Below are 18,720 nucleotides of genomic sequence, written 5' to 3'. Positions count from 1 at the left end.
CCTTCGTCCCTACACGATTGGTTGGAAAGTTCCCGGCTAGACTTGTATTGTGTACCATCAGTTTGGAGCGAGATAACAGGATTTTTTTTTTTGTAAACGCAGAACAGACAAACTGACAAAGACATGTTAAAACTACGGTGATCTGTAAACTTAAACAATAAGTTCATTAAATAATCTACAGTAAAATAATAAGATAAACTAATGAAAGAAAATTATGGAACGTGAACGAATGTTCCCGTCCCGTTCTGATCGGGAACGGGAACCGACCCAAGTATATCGGTTCTCCCCGAGTGAGCCACGACTATAAAAGAAAAGGGGTGAAACCCCGTTTAGGAATCGATCCATGGGTTATGGCCATCACCGGGGTTTTTGTGACCAACATGCACACAGACACATACACAGGGGCTTCCCGAGGCCCTAGCCAGCTAGAACAAGAAGAAGAACAGAGCAAGAAGAGGAAAGACCGAAGCTCAAGAGCAAATTAAAGGTACTAAACCAAATTGAGCTCCCTGTTTGTGGTTCCATTTCGTGCTAATGATCCTATAAGTTCTAACAATGGCAGCAAGAGCTAGGGTTAGTATCAAATTGGAACCCAATTAGTACTCTGAGCACTCAATTTATGCTTGATTTAAGTGTTCTTGTGCATCTTTTATGTGTTCATGCCCCTGTCATGAAGAATTAAACCCAAATTATGCAGCCCGAAACCCTAATCCACTAAAGAAACCCCCCAAATCCCACTGCCGAAACCCTAACCCTAGGAAGATCCCCAAATCCTAAAGAACCCTAACCCTAAAATCTAAAGAAGAGGGTCGGGGGGCTTACCTAAAGGGCCTTCTCGGCCACCGCCGTCGCCATGGCTGCCGCCATGGCTGTCACTGATGGCCAGCGCGCTCGGGACTTGGTCCCGAGCGGCCTCGCGGCCCCCCGCACCGGCGGCGCCGACCCCTCGCGCGCGCCATGAGGCCGAGGTGGCCGGCCGCCAGCCGGATCTAAGGCTGCCATCGACCGCCGCTCCAGATCTGCGCGCGCGGCCGGCGGGTGTCCTTAGGGCACCGTCGAGCAGCGCTCGACGAAGCTACGCGCCGGCGTTTGCGGCACGCAACTCCGGCGAGCGGAGCTCGGCGGCACCGTGGCCTCCCTCCGCGCCGGCAAGCCGCTTCGCTCCGCCGACGCCCTCTGCTCGCTCGCTCGCCGGGAGTCGCCGTCGGGTGAGGAGAGAGAAAGGAGAGGAAGAAATGAAGTTAGGGTTTGATCCGACGGCCGACACGCGTTGGCGCCGCAACGGGCCGGCGGGAGGCCGGCGAGGGACGGCACATTCCCGGCCCAGGCCCAGGTTTTTGGGCCTGGAGCCCGGGAAGAGAGGCGGCGCGGTTAGCTGGGCCGGGCCAAAAACGGCCGATTTTTATTATGTTTTTTCTCTGGAAAAATTATGAAATATAAATTAGGCTGCATAGTATTGGGCCTAAAAGCTTTGGGCTGCATAGTAGTGGGCTAAAATGGCTTTTGGGCTGAAATAATGTTGGTTTAGGTTACAAATATTGTTTTACTTTTAAGTATTATGATTATGATTATTATCTCATGTTTAAAGTTTAAAGATATATAATTTAACTTTTAGCAAATAAGGATTAGAATGATAATTAGACTTGTTATGTGATGAAGTTATTTCATATTTATTTTATGATCTTTATATATTATGTCTATTATTTGAAGCTAATGTTTATGTGTTATAAATAATATTTTTATCAAGTGAGGCTAAAATTAGGTAAAATTATGATAAATTCATGGATAATTAGATTTTTCTTAGATAATGCTATTTTAAGCCAAACCTTATGAAAATTTTTCCCTCCGTTAATAATTAAGTATTTTTCTTATGTTTATGGTTAAGCATTCTCATTATGTTTTAATGCTTCACTTTATTTCTAAAGCATTTTATTATGTTTATGTTTTGCCTTACTGCAATTTATGTTATCATTAAAAATTATGAAATACTCTCCAATTAAATTGGGATTATTTTTTGGTAAAGTTTTAGATTCAGTTTTAAGTCTATTTGAAGCATTGTTTGTAATGTTTATGGTCCAATTATGATGATGAATTACTTTCATTATGAAATTAAGTTATCTGCCACGTACTTATGTGCCACTTGAATTGAGGCTTAATAATAAAGCATCTTATGACCCATAAGTATTTTCAATTATGTGATCATATTTTACTCATAAGAATTGATATGCCCGTAAGTTAAGCATGAAGCTTAAGACCCATTTTGGGAAAAATCAAATAATGACATCTTTTAATGGCCAGTCCTCTAAGAAATTAAATAACGGGTCATATTTATTTGATGTCATTAATACTTTTGCTTACATTTGAAAAAATGTGCATCATGTAGATAAGATCATTAAGGAATCATTTATTATAAAGATTGGATGCACAAATTTTAATGACTGAGTGGCTCTATTTTATAATTTTATCCCATTTTGGAATCAATCCAACGGGATATTTTGCTTCAAGATCAGAATTTTTAATGGTGATTCGTGATTGTATTCTAACCGAAGTTGTTTACAATCATGGATTATCATGATTCAATTCATTTATTAATAAAGAATATTATTCTTAAGCCATGCATACTTAGTGAGTCCAATTTTGGACATAAATCTTAATAGCTGGCTTTTGAATATTTTCTTAGTTGAGCCACAAATAATGTTGATAAGAATGTCAGGAAAACACTAAAGTTTTCTCTGATAAGTGAGAATTTGCTCAAAAGAGTATTGGCATAACGTAACTGATTATATGACTTGTGACTACATACTGAACAAAGTTGTTTGTAGCCACATGTCATTCTCATTCCGAAGATTATGATTAATTTTGTGACTCATGACTATATACTGACCAAAGTTGTTTATGGTCATGTGTCACTAAGATTGATTAAGTTATTAAGTTGCCAGCTCTAGAGCAATTATGGGTATAATCATAAATTAAGATAGACTGAACTATTGATGACTAATGTCAATAATGATTATGTTTATACAAAATTAAGAAATCTCTTAATAAGAAAAATAAAAAAGTGCCTTAGTTAATGATTCAGTTATGAGAAATTATGTTGAAAGGCACATGGGTCATTTCCAATAAAGTTTCCGCTGCAAAAGAAATAACACACTGATTAAGTGTGGCATACATTCATCATTCTGGCCAAAACTGATTGATGAATGTGTGACTGTAAAATTTTATTATTCCGGTTCATCTTCTGGCCAAAGCTGATTTTGAATCGGAATAATGAAAGGAGTTTATATCTTAAACTAAGTGTGGCTTGTGTTTATCATTCTGACCAAAGCTGATTGATAAATACTTGTCCACAATACTTTTGTTAGTCTTAATCCACTTCTGGCCAAAGCTGATTTGGGTTATGATTCAACAAAAGAAGTTTTATGCACATGATATTAAGTGTGATTTGTACTTATTCTTCTGGCCAAAGCTGATGAACAAGTACTAGTTCATAAAATTCTATTGTTCTTTTCCATTTCTGGCCAAAGCTGACTTGGACTGGTTCAATAGAAGAAGTTTGTGATGATGCTTGCTAAAATATTCAATAAAGCATCACATGCCTCTAAAGATCAAAACAATGAGTGGCACTAAGCAATTAAATGAGAGTAAAAACAATGAGTGGCACTAAGCAATTAAATGAGAGTAACTATGCCTCATGGAAAGAACATCCGTTTATGGATGCAAAATCAAACTTATGAATTATCCCTATTGATGATAAGTATTAATTAAGTCATAAGTTCCTAAGACCCTTCACTATTAGAAGTGAAGTGCTTTTACCTGCACCTCATTGGTTCTTAAGATTATAATTAAGATGGCACATACAAGTGTCATAAGAGGTGTAGTTCCCATTAGAAAAGTTCAATACTAAGGATATTGATGAGAAATTAATGATTTTATTGATCATCAATATCTAATGGGAAAATATTAAGATAAGTCACTTATGGACAAATATCAGAATAAAGGGAGCAATCCCTCAATTCTAGATAAATCAAGGGGAGCAATCCTCAAGATAAGTTATGTTAAAGAGTACATTTTATATTAATGGTGAGTTATTTCCTTCATTGTGTATTAATAAGGATAAGATAATGTGATATGCCTCTGGGCATAATTAAGATCAAAGAAAATGAGACTAAGGTAATAAGATGATGAGTCTCTAAGTAATAAAAAATCCTAAGTTCTAAAGAATTGTATTTATGAAAAGGACGATAATATCATTACATTCCATTAGTATAAAGTTATGTTTATTGATCTTATATGTTTAGAATAGGGATCTTCACTTAGAACATATATTAACAAAAGGCTATGAAAGTTATTCGAAATATGGTACTATTGCATAGTCCACATTTCGATGGGGAGAGTGGAACTTTTATTAAGAAAGCATTTTCCACTTCTTTATGTCAGATAAGAATTAAATATTGACAAAATATTAAGATAAATTTATCATGTGTTAGTTTCTTATGTATCATTTAATTAACAATGTTATTCTTACCATGAGCTATATGTTAGCCTTAGAACTAGATACTATTTCAGTATCATATCTCACCACTAAATGTCACTAAGTTGAAAATTAGAAGGGAGATCTAAAGCAAGGAAGAATAATATTAAAAGAAAATTAGCTAAGCTCACTTATGAATACTTGCTTTAGCTTCTTGTGGTGCTTTTGTGCCCACATTAAGATCTTTGATCAATCCCACTTAAAATGAAAGGGATTGATTATGTTATATAAGATATAAAGAATTGATGACATTTGTTGCTCATCATTTAAAAAATTATTGAGTCCATAAGTGATACATAAGTACAATAAGAAATAAGTTATTAAACAATAGGGATATTGTGTACATAAGATTCAGATTTTCTTTTATCTGGATACTAAGATTGTCTTGGTGATGTCTCTTAAGTTTTGAACAATAATGTTCACCAAGATAAAGGTTCAGGAAATAGGTTGATTCCCATTAAGGGCAATAAGTTTGCTTATGTTGTGGCAAACGTAAGCATTATGTATTTAATTAAGTTATGAGTTGCCCTAAATATCCTTAAAAGGGCCGGGATATCTGGGAAATAAGTCCAGGACTGGACTCCTGGAAAATCATTAAGAACAGTATGCCTTATTGGCATAAATGCAAAGGTGTTAGGTTACATGCCCACAAGTAAATAGTCTAATATTTTGGACAATTATGCTACAAGAAGTATTGATACTAAGAAAAATTCCACATAAAATATTATCAACACTCTTGTGGGAGAAGTCATATGTGGAACGCTTCAACCAATACTTTCCCTAAAGGCATCATTAAAGATGAAAGTTAAATTATGGCATGTTTTGAATTATACACCATCAAATATGAATTTGTGTCCCTAATCCATATCATTTTAAAGATAAGAAATTGCTTTAAGCAATTTATCCCGAAAATTGTTAAATGAAAGAGTGCAATTTTGAATCGAGTAACATGTCGAGAGGTATTCCCAGACCTAAGACATTGTGAAAGATTGAATCCAGAATCAAACATAAATATTCAAGGCCTAGATGAACTATGTTTAAGACTAAGTGGTGCTTGGCAAATTAAGTATGTCATAAGTGTTGAGCATCAAATAAGTTCTAAGATTATGGTGCTCAATCTGTAAGCATTAAGTGATGTGACATAAGTCCTAAAGATTGAACATCATGTTTAGAGGCTTGCCTAATATATATTGCCAGCATAAGAAATAAAAGGTAGCCTATTACTAAGGGACAAGTTATGATTCTGGAAATATGTTGATTTTCTTCCTCCTTTAAAAGTGCATGCATGAAAGAATAAATGTGTGAGGACAAAATATATGAAAACCAACTGCACTCAGGGACTATAATAACCCCATCTCCCCATAAGTCTAAGAGGAATCACTTTGATTTTGAATGGGAACCATGGTCACTTAGTCTTGTGGTACTTAATTGACTGCAGTGATTGATTGATCTAGTGTACCATCTTTTGAGAAGTGAGTCCGTAAGTTTTGTATAAGCATAAGAAATAAATTTTGGAGCTCCTAAGTTAAAAAAAATATTTGATATGAGGTGGCGTGCTATAACAACTGGGTTCAATGGTATTTATGATTCACCATTGTAATCCTTTTGTCTTGGTGCGTCATTTTGTTGAAAAGTGGACTTATAAGTTTAAGCCTTACGATCAATGGGGAGAATGTTAAAACTGTGGTGATCTGTAAGCCTAAACAGTAAACTCATTAAATAATCTACAGTAAAACGATAAGATAAACTAATGGAAGAAAATTATGGAACGGGAACGAATGTTCCCGTCCCGTTCTGATCGGGAACGGGAACCGACCCAAGTATGTCGGTTCCCCCCGAGTGAGCCACGACTATAAAAGAAAAGGGGTGAAACCCTGTTTAGGAACCGATCCACGGGTTATGGCCATCACCGGGGTTTTTGTGACCGACATGCACACAGACACATACACAGGGGCTTCCCGAGACCCTAGCCATCTAGAACAAGAAGAAGAACAGAGCAAGAAGAGGAAAGACGGAAGCTCAAGAGCAAAGGTACTAAACCAAATTGAGCTCCCTGTTTGTGGTTCCATTTCGTGCTAATGATCCTATAAGTTCTAACAAGACACACATTTATAATTTATATATATGCACACTTCAAGAATAGGACCGGTTGATGTGAAGTTAAAAAAACATCGGTGAACAACAACGTGAACGAAATTCCCAGCCAATGGTTCCAAAGGCTAGGAGTAGGACCGCTTGACGTTGGCATGAATAAAATATTTGTTGGCATTACATTACACAATTTTCCTTGCATTGGGCAAGTTGTCTTGCCTTATGCTATTTGCTTGAGATACTATTTCAATATATCCGGATATTTTACCTCCTTCTCAAGGTTTTGTGCGACCAACTTAATTTAAATTTCTTAGTACAATCCGCGTAAACCGGGTATGATTTAGGTTTGTATTATTATTGCTAGTTGACTCGCAAGTTCCACTACCTATAGTAGATTAATTCGAGGGTATATTTATGATGATTACGACTGCCTTTTGATTCATGCATGAAAGCATCATGTCGTCTTTGCTTATACTACTAATTGGCATAAACATATATTAAGTTTATTGTGATTTTGAAATGTGAGTTCATTGTGATTTTGAATGGACACTGTTTCCAACAGTGCCATGTGTGCAAAAGAGCACTCTAGTAAAGTACTAATGAATTCCTGTATTTTTTGTTGTTTCATATATAGAAAAAATAAGCATGTGAATATTTTGTGTATGGAAAGATACGCAATTCTCCTACGTAGTTGAGAGCAAAAAAATCTTCTCTATATTCATTATATCTTATCACCTCATCAGAGATAATGACATCGCATCTGAAAATGAAATCTAACACATCCGATTCAGGGCTCACCAACATTCAAATTTGACCTTTTTTATGATGCACAATACTACTCTATACTATCATTTGAAAAGGACTCGTATGTAAAAGGACGTGAATTTAGAGTGTACCATACACTTTTTCTATTTTCTCCGAGTGAGTTTAGATAGCATATAGACCTAACCAGTTTATTTAGATCTCAGCGTTAAATTTCATATACTCCATCTGTCCATCGTGCTACAAGTGTACCGCGAAATACTGGCCAGGCCACTTGAGACGATTGCGTGTCTCGATCATCAAGGCCTACGCCACCCCATGGAATCCCGACACCTGGTCGGGTACGTCCACTTGAAACCACCCTTGTGCCTCTGCTCCGGCGTCAGGCTCGTGTAGTTCTTCCAATCCGCGGCGACGTCCTTGAGGTCGTGCACCTTGATGTCCAGCCCGATGCAGCAGCAGGCGTGAATGGTGCAGACCTTGTCCGGGTCGTCGTGGTACTCGCAGAATCCGCCGAAGTAGACCGTCTCCAGTGGCTCGATCTTCACCTGCAGCTTGCTCACGAGCTCGTGCCTGATGTTGACGAACACCGCCTGGTCGTGCTGCCCTGGGAACCTCTCCCTCGCCGCCCTCCAGTACTTCATCATCTGGATGGTCCGGTTCGTCGATTTCATGTAGTAGAGCCCGGTGTTGAGCGGGTTGTCCAGCGGCGCGCGCGACGGCTTGAAGTCGTCCGACGAGCAGCTCATGTCGGCGTACACGGGGAAGTGCCGGAACGGGTTGCGAAACCACACCATGTCGCAGTCCTGATCGATCGACCATCGATTAGTGTTCTTCAGATTTGTTACTTAAAAAATGGAGGCTGAAAGTGTTGGGGGTGTATATGATTGATCTTGCCGTGAAGAGGAAGTTGTAGCCGAGCTCGAGGACGCGCTGCTGGAAGGTGAGCTTGGTCCAGACCAGCTCCAGGTAGTCCGGGCTCATGAACGGCTTGGCGGAGCTCATGTCCACGGACGTGGCGTTGAGGAAGTAGCAGTGGGGGTGCACGGCCTTGCAGCGCTCGAACCCGCGGGCGTCGAGGGCGACCACGAGGAGGTGGTTGAGAAGGTGCGCGATGTCCTCGCCGTTCCTGAAGCTCTCGAGGTAGAGGTCGAGTAGGGAGCCGGGCTGCGCCCATGCCTCGTTCACCGAAGTGATTATCACGGTCCTGTCCTCCATGGCCACTTTTGGTAGCAGCTCGGGTAGGCCCCTGAATATGATCTGCGTGTCAAATAATAAAATAAGAAGAAAAAAAATTCAGTTTACACACTCAAATTATTGTAAAAGTTCAATTTTCAACTTCAACTATAAAACGTGATAACAAAGATCCTCCAACTGTTGAAACCAGACAAGTTTGACCTTTGAGTGGTATTCCAATTCCCAAGTCTCGATTAGCTAGCTATCTCAGAATCATACAAAGTGAAAAATGACCATAAAAAGAGGAAAATATTCAATTCCTTCTAAGCTCAAACCATTCAAATTAATTGGTCCAATAATTCACCCTCTAATGGATTTGTCTTTTATTTGTTGTTCCATGTACAATTATGTTTCTGGTCGATAACCTTTTAGTGGGATTATTAGTTGGCATTATAATCTATTTTTTTAAAAAAACTTTGATCGCTTTGCTGTTATTTTTCATTTATATAGATGGTATCCATTAAAGTCATTAACTCTATTTCTCTCTACATGCAAGTTATTCACGTCACATAGGAACCTACTACATCAGACGTCACATCACTATTCATTAAGACCATCCATTTATGTCTTCCACCTATTTTCTGTTATTAATAGTATCCATGCGAAAGAATGTTGAGATGCAATCACCTTAGTGTTTCTATTTTCAAATTTCACCTTAAAATTTCATTTAAGAAATCCCGCAGCAACGCGCAGGGTATCACCTAATTCATATAGAGTGTTGAAGTATTGTAGAATGGTTCTAGTTGATAAAATAATTGGACAGTTTATGAAAAGAAATGTGACATAATGCCAGTTGTCACCCAACCAAATTTAAAACCCAAACAAAACTTGTACGTGGAGGGGAAAAAAGACAAAGTTCATTAGGGAGGGACTCGGTCCAATTTGAACTGTGTTGAGGAGTCAATCGAATCGATATTTCGTTTGGAGGGTTAGTGAATTGTTGAGAGTAGTGAAATAGACTTTTCCAACCGGCAGAAAAAGACTCGTGCGACAACAAAATTAAAATCCGTGCAAAGTGTAAGAACAAGCAAGGTGTCGCTGATACCTACAAATTAAAGCGCATCCAAATAAAAGATTGCACGCACTGGCATGTGCATGCCTCATGGCGTACAGTGTGTGTGTATATATACACACATCACCTGTAATCGATCACTACCTCATTTATGGCACCGTCGCCCGCCGGCGGCACGGCTCCGCTCCCCCAGCTTCGCGAGATGCTGGACAGCCCCTCGCCGAGGCGGTCGGACGCGAGCAAGAAGAGGAGGGCCGTGGGCAGCGCCGCGCCGAGGAGGAAGCTCACCGCGTGGCCGCCCGCCTCTTTGCTCCCGAACCCCAGCCCCATGTCTCCAACTGAGCTGAGCCGCGAACGGGCGCGGCGAGCGAGGTGGCCGATCGATTATTGGCAAGAACACACAAGTATTTGTATATGCATGTCCCCCGGCCCGGCTCTTATTCCATCCCATTTCTACAAACGTGAGCTCGTTTTCAAAGAAGCAATCAAGAAACGTGCGATCAGGCGGCAGCCACTAGGCCGCCCCGCCACGCCACGGGTTTGACGAGCGCGAGGCAGCCAGCGGCGTACGTCCACGGGCGGTCGGTTTTCCTTGTGTCCAGCCTGAGAAGACTGGACTGGACTGGCCATGGGGCGGCGGCGCAGGTTATTCAGGTACCGTACCCAGCCGGATTTACTTACTTGTCAACGAGTTCGCCGTAGTTCCGACGAATATTTGGCCCGTGCGACCGTGTACGTTTCAGCTGGATGGAGCTTCTACTTTGGACTATCTTGCAACTAGCTAGCTATCACGGGAGCTTCTCAAACAACGAGAGAAAATTGAAGTCTCAGAGTTTGCATTCATAATCTCCAGCTTACAGAGAAAGTCTCAAACTTTTGACGTATCGGTTAACTGGCATTTACCATATATATATATATCGAGTTACGTACGGTTTGCTAATTTTTTATCGGCGCCGGTTTGGCGCGCCGCGCCGCCCTACACCGCGTCGGGTACGGCCACCTGGCCTTGCCGGCTTCCTTCTCCGCCGGCGGCAGGGCCGTGTAGTTCTTCCAGGCCGCGACCACGCCCCTGAGCTCGCGCACCTTGTTGTCCAGCCCGATGCAGCAGTTGGCGTGCATCGTGCAGACCCGGCCGTCGATCCCGTCGCGGAACTCGCAGAAGGTGCCGAAGAGCGCCGTGTCGAGGAACGCGATCCGGACGCCCAGCTCCCCCACCAGCTCGCTCTTGATGTTGTCTAAGATCTTCTGGTCGTGGTGCGGCGGGAACCGCGGCCGCGCCGCCCGCCAGTACCGCACCATCGCCACCGTCCGCTCCGTCGACTTGACGTAGTAGAAGCCGGTGTTGGGCGAGTTCTTCAGGGACTCGGGCTCGCCGGAGAATCTGTCGCACGACATGGTCACGTCGGCGTACAGGTTGATGTGCCGGAACGGGTCGCGCAACCACATCACGTCCACGTCCTGCTTGCAAGTGATCGATCTATGATTCGTGAAACCACAATCAATGCAATGCAATGACGACGTAGGTGCATTAATTGCATGCCGACCGTGAAGAGGTAGTTGTAGCCGAGCTCGAGCACGCGCTGCTGGAGCGAGAGCTTGGCCCAGACGATCTCCAGGTAGCCCTTGCTGAGGAAGCGGTTGGCGGCGCTGACGTTGGCGGACTTGACCTCGAGGCGGTAGCAGTGCGGGTGCACGGCCCTGCAGCGGTCGAACCCGCCGGCGTCGACGGCGACGATGAGGGTGTGGTTGAGCAGGTGCTCGATGCCCTCGCCGTTCCGGAAGCTCTCGCGGAAGAGGTCCAGCAGCGACCCCGGCGCCGCCCACGCATCGTTCACCGACGTCACGATCACCGTCCGGTCGGCCATGGCTACCCTCGGCAGCAGCTCGGCCAGCCCGGGAAACCTGTCCTGCTCCTCCTCCTGCATCACACAGAAACATGGCCCAGACTTACTTCAGCCCGTCACCAGGAAGCCCAGGATGTGTGTGGGCTCACCGGGCCGAGTCTCGCACAGAAGCGCTGCGGTCCATGGAAATACAGCACAGATCGCGTTGTGACTTGTCACTCAAAGTTACCAAGCCTAATAACTAACCTCTTCGTCTCCGGCGGGTGCAGAGGCTGAGCCACCGTCGCTGGTGAGATTTGCCTGTCGAGCGGGGCTGTTCAACAGATACCCATTCCCAATGCTCGATATGCTGCTTGTCAAGCGCTCGCCGACCCTGTCGGAGGCGAGGAAGAAGAGCAGGGCGGTAGGGAGGAGAGCCCCGAGCAGGAAAGAACCGAAATGGCCGAGCCCGCTCGGCTTGCTCATGCTGCCCATCTGCGTGTCAGCTCGCCGCCGGGATCCAGCGAACGGAGGAAGACGGAGAGGGCCTGGGGTGGTGGTCGAGAGGACAGAGACGATGACTAGACGAGCGAAACTGAATGCATATATATGCTCGTATGTTAGTAGGCGCATCGCGAAGCTGCCCAAAGATGGCGCAAACGCCGACCTGCAGGCGTTTCCATGTGCATTCCACCACGCCCTGCGTCGATGCAAATTAAAGCTGCCTCGCCTTTGAGTACGCGTTTGTTTCCTTCAGGTGGTGAACTGTACTAGCATTATGAGCCTTTGAGTGTTCTTCGGGTTACATGGTTCTGGTGATGAATTGCTGATGGTTTAGCCTCTGGAAGTATTCTATTGGTCTCATTGACGTATCTGGAATCTGGCTCAAGTTTCTAAGTTGGACCTTCGCCCCTGAAACAAAGAGGCGTAGGATCTACTGTGGATTTGGTCCAGCTTCAGATTTATATTTCATGAATCAACAGCGTTACTTTTCCCCAAGCATGTAATAAGTATGTAACGTCGCAGCAGCATGAACACGCTCAACGTCGTCATGTCCGCGAACACGCTCATGTTTTGGAACTTGTTTTGGGCATGGTTAGAGTATGCGAAACCGTGCAAACCATCTCATTTCCTCCGATTTTGTACAAACAATCATCATAAAAATTACAATAAACTTAATGATGCCATCCACGCTGCGCGATAGTCACACATGGCCTTCTCACTGCACTCTGATCGGTAAGCTCGGTCAGTGGATGCAAATGCCGGGCACCTTCCAGCGCGCGGGCCCCCGGCTCCGCTCCCCTTCGTCCATGCTCCGGTAGGCGCGCCACTCCCGCAGCAGGTTGCCGAGGTCGTGGAGCTTGGCGCCGAGGCCGACGCAGCAGTTGGCGTGCATGGTGTAGAGCGTGTTGAAGTCGCCGGTGTTGTTGCAGAAGCCGGCGTTGTGGTCCGTGTCCAGGAACTGGATGCGCAGGCCCCGCGTGGACACCAGCTCCACCTTGATCTCGTTCAGCACCTGCTGCTCGTGCTTCCCCGGGAACGACTCGCGCGCCCGCCGCCACGCCTCGAACGCGCCCACCGTGCGCCGGCTCGACTTGGCGTACAGGAACCCCGTGTTCGGGAGGTTCATCGGGCTGAACGGGTCGCCGAAGAAGAAGTCCGACGAGGTCACCATGTGCGCCGCCACCGACATCCGCTCGAACGGGTTGCGGAACCACAGAATGTCCACGTCCTGCACCATCCATCAATTTATTTGTTTTTATTATTTATTACGGCACTGTAACATAGTAACATCTGAAGGGTAATTTTGTAAATGTGGGCGCATTGGATTTTGGACCAACTGTTTCTTTGGTCTGTTCTGATGAGAAGAACTATTCCAAGTCCCCCAACTGCTGCCTACGTAGTACGTACCGTGAAGAGGAAGTTGTATCCGAGCTCGAGGATCCTCTGCTGCAGCCGGACCTTGCTCCACACCAGGTCGATGTAGTCCTTGCTCATGAACACCTTCTCGTCGGAGAGGTTGCGGCCGGCGGCAGCCGGGAGGAGGTAGCAGTGCGGGTGCACGGCGCGGCACCGCTCGAGGGCGCCGCCGTCGAGCGCCACCACGAGGAGGTGGTTCGCGAAGTGCGAGATGCGCTCGCCCGTGCGGAAGCTCTCCAGGAAGAGGTCCAGCAGCGAGTCCTCCGCCGCCCACGCCTCGTTCACCGACGTCATGATCACCGTCCGGTCCTCGTCCGCCACCGCGCGCAGCAGCCGCTCCAGCTCGTCCTGCTCCGGCGCCGGTGCTCCCTGGATGAGCCAGAAAAAAAAATCAGCTGTCAAGAAGGCAGATAGAATTGCGACCAGAAAAAAAGAAGTTTAGAACGGGGCTGATGTGATGAACTAACCTTTGCTTCGGCGTGAGCAGGAGCAACAGGTTCTCCTGCCGGGCTCGCCTCTAGGGCGGGAGCATCAAGCGCCGTGGTTCCATTGGCCCAGCTCGATATCCCCGTGAAACGCGCGCCGCTACTCGCCGTCGTCAGGAAGAAGAGCAGGACGGCGGCGGCGGACGCCCCGAGGATGAAGGACACGAGCTGGTGAAGCGCGTTCTGCTGGCTCCCCATCGCAAGACCCGCGAACTGCCGACGCCGCCGAGAGAAGCCAAGAACAGAGAAGGGGTGCAGAGGAGTGCCGTAGAGGGGAAACTGCCTGCTCAACTCTTTTCTTCGTTTTCGTCCCCCCTTTAGAAAATCCTACGAGAGAAACATAACAATTTGGTGTGTTAGGGTGTTGATCTTGTCAAGGAGGGTGACATTAGCCAATGAGACCGACTCAGTCGTGTTACAAACAGCGTAGGATATTGGTGTACGGTTGTGTTTCACGATATTAGGGGCCGTTTAGTTTCAAAAAAAATTTGGGATAAAAATTTTTGGGACCGTTTGACCACTTATTAGGAGCATTTAATATAGATTAATTATAAAATTAATTACACAGATGGATGGGAAATTGCGAGGCGAATCTATTAAGGCTGATTAATCTGTCATTAGAAATTGGTTACTGTAGCACAATATTGTCTAATCATTGCATAATTAGGTTCATTATATTCGTCTCGCAATTTCACCCAGGATTATGGAATGAGTTTTATCAGTTATCCACATTTAATATTCTAAATTAGTGGTCAAATATTGCAAGTACTGTAGCATGTGAAAATTTTTGGGAACTAAACAGGCTCTTAGTGTATGGTTGTGTTTCACTGTCTTGCATGTGCATTTCTAATGCTCATGTGGAGGGTCAAACCTTCTCGGCCTTGATTATAGAAATGTCCTGCGCTTCTTCTGTAATCTGAGTTTGCAACCTGTTGGTCCATGTGCATCAGATTCAGAACACATCCTACTGGATATATTGTACTACGACGCCATCATTCTTTTATTAAATTGCAAAAATTCGCAGCGTGATGCGCTGTAAATTCTCCGAGATGATGGTATTTTTGTACGGGGGCTCATACTGAAGATTCTATGCATGAGTAAGCACTGTTTTTTCCTTTTCTTTTTTTAACCATGCATGTAGGTTAATCTTGTTCTGGCCGTTGGACACCTCAGCAGCCTGTACTACTAAACACCTTAGTACAAAGTTATCGCCTGTTCTGCTGTTCTTGAGTGCAGTAATTTATTAAGGCCCTGTTTAGTTCCCAAAAAAATTTCTACAGTATCCGTCACATCGAATGTTCGGACATATACATAGAGCATTAAATACAGTTGAAAAAATAATTAATTACACAGTCTAACTGATTAGCACGAAATAAATCTTTTAAGCCTAATTAGTCCATAATTATACATTATTTATCAAGTAACAACGAAATGTGATACAGTACCAAACCAACAATTTTTCACCAACTAAACAGGGCCTAATTTGTTCAACGCTTCACGCTACCTTATTCTGCAAATAAATTAATGAACTAATGAGCCACTGGTGGTTTAAATTACTGGCATCTTCGGCTGCTTTCGTACGGGTTTCGCGTGGCCCTTGCTGAGCGAAGCCCGGATAACGCAAATAAAGATGATCTAACTGTGGGCGACGGGTCGAGCTCGTTCGTTGTTCCATCTGAATTATTGCTTGGTATGGTCAAACTCGTATGGCACCGTGCGTTGACGAAATGTTGGTGACCTACTAGGCTACTACTGAATACGGTGATACCTTCCGGCTCCAGAGGCCGGAGCAGTCAAGTCTCTTTTTTCCGCCTCGCGGATCAATGACCTTGAGGAAAGTAGCGGTAAAAAAAATCGTGATTGACTGGTTCCGGAAGGTTAAAAAGCAGGGGTATGTTCTGTGGTTCTGCCTAGTTTATCCATCGAGATCATTTCGTGACGTCACCTTTGGTTGAAGAAGAAGAACGAAGACAGATTCCCGGCCCGGGAGTCCGGGAGTTCCTTGCCAACAAGGCAACAACGGATAAGAGGTCTCTCGCGCGGTTTTTTTATTTTTATAATTTTTATTTCGGTTTTTTACAAAAATATATTTTCGATATGGAAATTTACAGAAATATACCCCGGCCGCCCAGCTGTCGGGCGGCCGGGACCTGGCCGCCCGGCAGCCGGGCGGCAGGGAATTATCCGCAAAAAAAAAACATAAAAAATAATTGCAGACAGGTCTCTGGGACCGGTCGCCCCGCTGCCGGCCCCCCTGGCCGCCCGGCAGCTGAGCGGCCGGCCCCCCACTCCTATATAAGGTGTTGGCTGCCCCTCACCCCCCATTTGGCTTACTAAAAATCCAGAAAAAAAGAAAAGAGAGGGAGGGTGAGGGAGAGGTAAAGCGGCGAAGTCCTGTCGGATTTTCAAGCCGGCGACTTTAGGTACCTAAAATTTTCTATATTTTATAAATAGATTATGTTGTAATTATTTTTTTAACAGTAGATTAGCAATCAGTTCAATTATTGTTAGGAGTGATTAGTGGTACATTTAGGTGCAGTTACTTATAGTGATTAGCGTTGATATAGTACATTTAGTGTTAGATTTAGTATTAGAAAATACTAGAAAATTGTTAGACAAGTATTAGAAAATCAAAAAAATGCAAGATAATATTAGAAAATTGTAGAAAATGTTAGAAAATTGTAGAAAATTATAGAAAATGTTAGAAAAAATGTTAGAAAATAGTTTAGCAATCAGTTTAATTATTATTAGGAGTGATTAGTGATACATTTAGGTGTAGCTACTGATAATGATTAGCGTTGATATAGTATATTAGCAATCTGATTGCTCACTTGTGATTGCCAGGGCTCAACACCATGGCATCCGCAGGATCCACGTACATTTCATGGAATAAGGTGACGGAAACAGTCCCCCAAGGAGTCCAGGTGCCTATGTGTTTTTGCGGATCCTTGTGCAAACTAATGAAATCAAGGGTTTTGGGGGACGACTTTGGCAAGAGATTCTTCATGTGCGAGAATTACGAGTACGACCCGCCCAAGCATTACGGCAAGGACCGAGCAAAGGTACTACAAAACACTATCAGAGTTTGTCACTTTCAGATCTAGTAATGACTTCTAACATGATTTGGGGAAAGACTCCACCGCCTCTATGTGATTTCGTGCAGTGGTTAGACACCGAGCAATCTCAGCAGGATAAGGACCACGTGGAGCGTCAGGCAAGGTGGGCTGCACAAAGGTGGCAACGAATGCTGCATGAAGAATAGATGGAGGAGAAGCGCAAGAAAAACCAGGAAGATATTCAGAAGAGGATTGCAGAAGTGGAACGTCAGAAGGCAGAAGAACGTGAAGCTGATAGGGAGAGGAAGCGAGAGAGGGCCCGCCGTGCTAAGGAAGCAGGGTCTGAAGCTATTAGGAAGGGAAAATATCCCCGGTGCACTCAGTAAAGCATCACCATGTAATCCCGGCATTTTACATTTCCTAAGGCATGTTAGGTTTACTCACAACACGAGGTTATCGTGTTGCACATGTCATGCTTTTCATTGTTCAAGTATCTAGTAGTACAAACGGCTTAGGCCTCTGCTTTGTAATCGTAGCATTGTTTACAAAACTGTATTGCAAACCGAAAATTTATGATTATTAACTACCCTTCTATTTTCAGTACACTTTCCAGTTTTTCCAGTGAGATATGAATTTTGAGTTACCACTCTCTTCTGTGTTCTTGGATTGTTCTTCCAGCCATCATATATATAATTAGGGAGTGTACAATGGAAACTCTATTAAATGCATGAACACTTCTCATCTTGTACAAGCGGAGTCTTTGCTTTTTCTTTTCATAATTCTTCAAGAAGAGTTGAAAAGTACAGAACAACTCTAAGGAATATTAATTACAGAAACTTTTCCTTTTGCTACCGAAGGAACTTGCCTTCAGATGATGACGCCTTTCTCCTTTACGGATGCTCTTATCTTGATTTTCTTCTCTGCAATCCCATCTGGTCAACCAGTAACAGACCATCAAGCAAAACACATAACAATTCAAATAAAGCTTTCAAACCCCAAGCGAGCAATATAATTGAACCAACCTACACATTTAGAACTACAACCAAGAAATGTTACTACACAAATACCTTCGTAATATTACATACTACAATCTGGTGCAAATACATATCCATACATAACGAAATGTAATTATCACATACAGGTCGGAATACATATCCATACAACTGGTTCAAATACATATGCATACATAACGAAATCTAGACGCGATGGGCTCTAAAATCCGGAGGCAATCCATCGTTGGGATTTCCAGAAGGTCCAACCTCAGCACCAGCATTATCTTCTTGCATTTTAGGGCACTTCTTGTAAGTGTGACCATCTGCTCCACATAGGTTGCATCTTTTTTTCTTCTTTCCTGCCTCAGACTCATCCATTCTGTTACGGATACGAAGTGTCCGCCGTCGACCTACCCCTCTTCTAGCATCTGTATTGGGAATGTACATTGGAGAGATATTTGGTGTAGTGAATGATCCCAGACTGCCTATGCCATATATCTCATGGCCCCAAGTGTGCACAGCGGTTTCTTTTCTGTAATATTGTGAAACAAAAACCCCAGGATCCAACCCAGATTCTGAACATGCCGCAATGACATGGGAGCATGGTAAGTGAAGAAGCTGTGGCTTCTTGCATCTGCAAAAAACCTTGCCTTCCGGCGTTATCAAGCAATCCTGAACGACCCTTTGTCTGCGGACACCCTGCCCTGTCCTATCCTTGCATGAAACCTCAAACCTTTGATCCTTTGTGCCCATGGAGACCACTCTGTGATATTGATCCTTTTCAATCTTTTCTTTCATGTAGTTAGTGACCC

At 43.9% G+C, this 18,720-nt stretch overlaps 3 protein-coding genes across 3 annotated transcripts; all 3 read right to left on the bottom strand.

The window, feature by feature from the left end:
* Positions 1–7,383: 7,383 nt before the first annotated feature.
* On the bottom strand, positions 7,384–10,042 carry LOC120709080 (uncharacterized protein At4g15970-like). Its single transcript, XM_039994598.1, has 3 exons — positions 9,777–10,042; positions 8,282–8,644; positions 7,384–8,190 (listed from the first exon to the last, which is right to left on the bottom strand). The coding sequence occupies exons 1-3, from the start codon at positions 9,960–9,962 to the stop codon at positions 7,684–7,686; spliced, it is 1,056 nt and encodes a 351-aa protein (XP_039850532.1). The 5' UTR covers positions 9,963–10,042; the 3' UTR covers positions 7,384–7,683.
* A 526-nt stretch (positions 10,043–10,568) lies between these two features.
* On the bottom strand, positions 10,569–11,950 carry LOC120710302 (uncharacterized protein At4g15970-like). Its single transcript, XM_039995935.1, has 3 exons — positions 11,738–11,950; positions 11,177–11,551; positions 10,569–11,090 (listed from the first exon to the last, which is right to left on the bottom strand). The coding sequence occupies exons 1-3, from the start codon at positions 11,948–11,950 to the stop codon at positions 10,569–10,571; spliced, it is 1,110 nt and encodes a 369-aa protein (XP_039851869.1).
* A 601-nt stretch (positions 11,951–12,551) lies between these two features.
* Positions 12,552–14,202, bottom strand: LOC120709079 (uncharacterized protein At1g28695-like). Its single transcript, XM_039994597.1, has 3 exons — positions 13,843–14,202; positions 13,367–13,744; positions 12,552–13,187 (listed from the first exon to the last, which is right to left on the bottom strand). Exons 1-3 carry the CDS (start codon positions 14,056–14,058, stop codon positions 12,702–12,704), a joined length of 1,080 nt encoding a protein of 359 aa, XP_039850531.1. The 5' UTR covers positions 14,059–14,202; the 3' UTR covers positions 12,552–12,701.
* Between the last annotated feature and the right edge of the window lie 4,518 nt (positions 14,203–18,720).

The sequence above is a fragment of the Panicum virgatum genome, chromosome 5K (assembly GCF_016808335.1).
Source record: "Panicum virgatum strain AP13 chromosome 5K, P.virgatum_v5, whole genome shotgun sequence".
Lineage (NCBI taxonomy): Eukaryota > Viridiplantae > Streptophyta > Magnoliopsida > Poales > Poaceae > Panicum > Panicum virgatum.
Note: the sequence above shows the minus strand (reverse complement) of the source record. Positions and strands in the feature narration are given on the sequence as shown.